At 76.2% G+C, this 491-nt stretch overlaps 1 protein-coding gene across 1 annotated transcript in view; it reads right to left on the bottom strand.

Moving 5' to 3' along the window:
* The window catches only part of MRPS24 (mitochondrial ribosomal protein S24), a 3,333-nt gene extending 3,151 nt beyond the window's left edge, over window positions 1–182 (bottom strand). The window contains 1 exon segment of the mRNA XM_059831380.1: window positions 5–182. Within this exon segment, the coding sequence (XP_059687363.1) occupies window positions 5–182 (178 nt within the window).
* Window positions 183–491: the final 309 nt, after the last annotated feature.

Here is a 491-nt window from a genome sequence, read left to right as displayed (position 1 = left end):
TTGCCGGTGCCGGTGCCGCGGTCCTCGCTCTCGCTGACCAGGGAGGACTTGAGCTCGTCCAGGTCCCCGTGGGCCGAACCGCGCCCCGCGCCCTTGTCCTGCTCCTCTCCCTCGTCCTGGAAAGCGATCAGCTCGTCGGGGGCCCCCAAATCGTCCCCCCCCGCCGGTTCCAGCTGTGGCATGGTGGGGGTCCGGGGCCCCACCGGGCCGCCTCCTCCTCCTCCTCCTCCGCCGCCGCCGCCGCCCGGGAGGGTCGGGAATGCGCGGGGCGGCGGGGGGAGGAGGAGCGCGGCTGCAAACCGACACCGCGGGGCAGGGCGGGGAGCTCGCACCGCCCCGCCACCGGCTCGGCAGCACGGACAGACCCCCCCCCCCGGTCCGGCCCCGCTGGGAGTCAGCCCAGCCGGTGCCCGCGGGGAGGCAACCGACCGTCCCGGTCCGTCCCGTCCAGGGGTTGAGTGGAGTGGCAGCGACCCACTGTGAGGCATGGG

Source organism: Gavia stellata, chromosome 31, assembly GCF_030936135.1.
Source record: "Gavia stellata isolate bGavSte3 chromosome 31, bGavSte3.hap2, whole genome shotgun sequence".
NCBI classification, from domain to species: Eukaryota; Metazoa; Chordata; class Aves; order Gaviiformes; family Gaviidae; genus Gavia; species Gavia stellata.
This window is presented reverse-complemented; position numbering and strand designations above follow the sequence as displayed.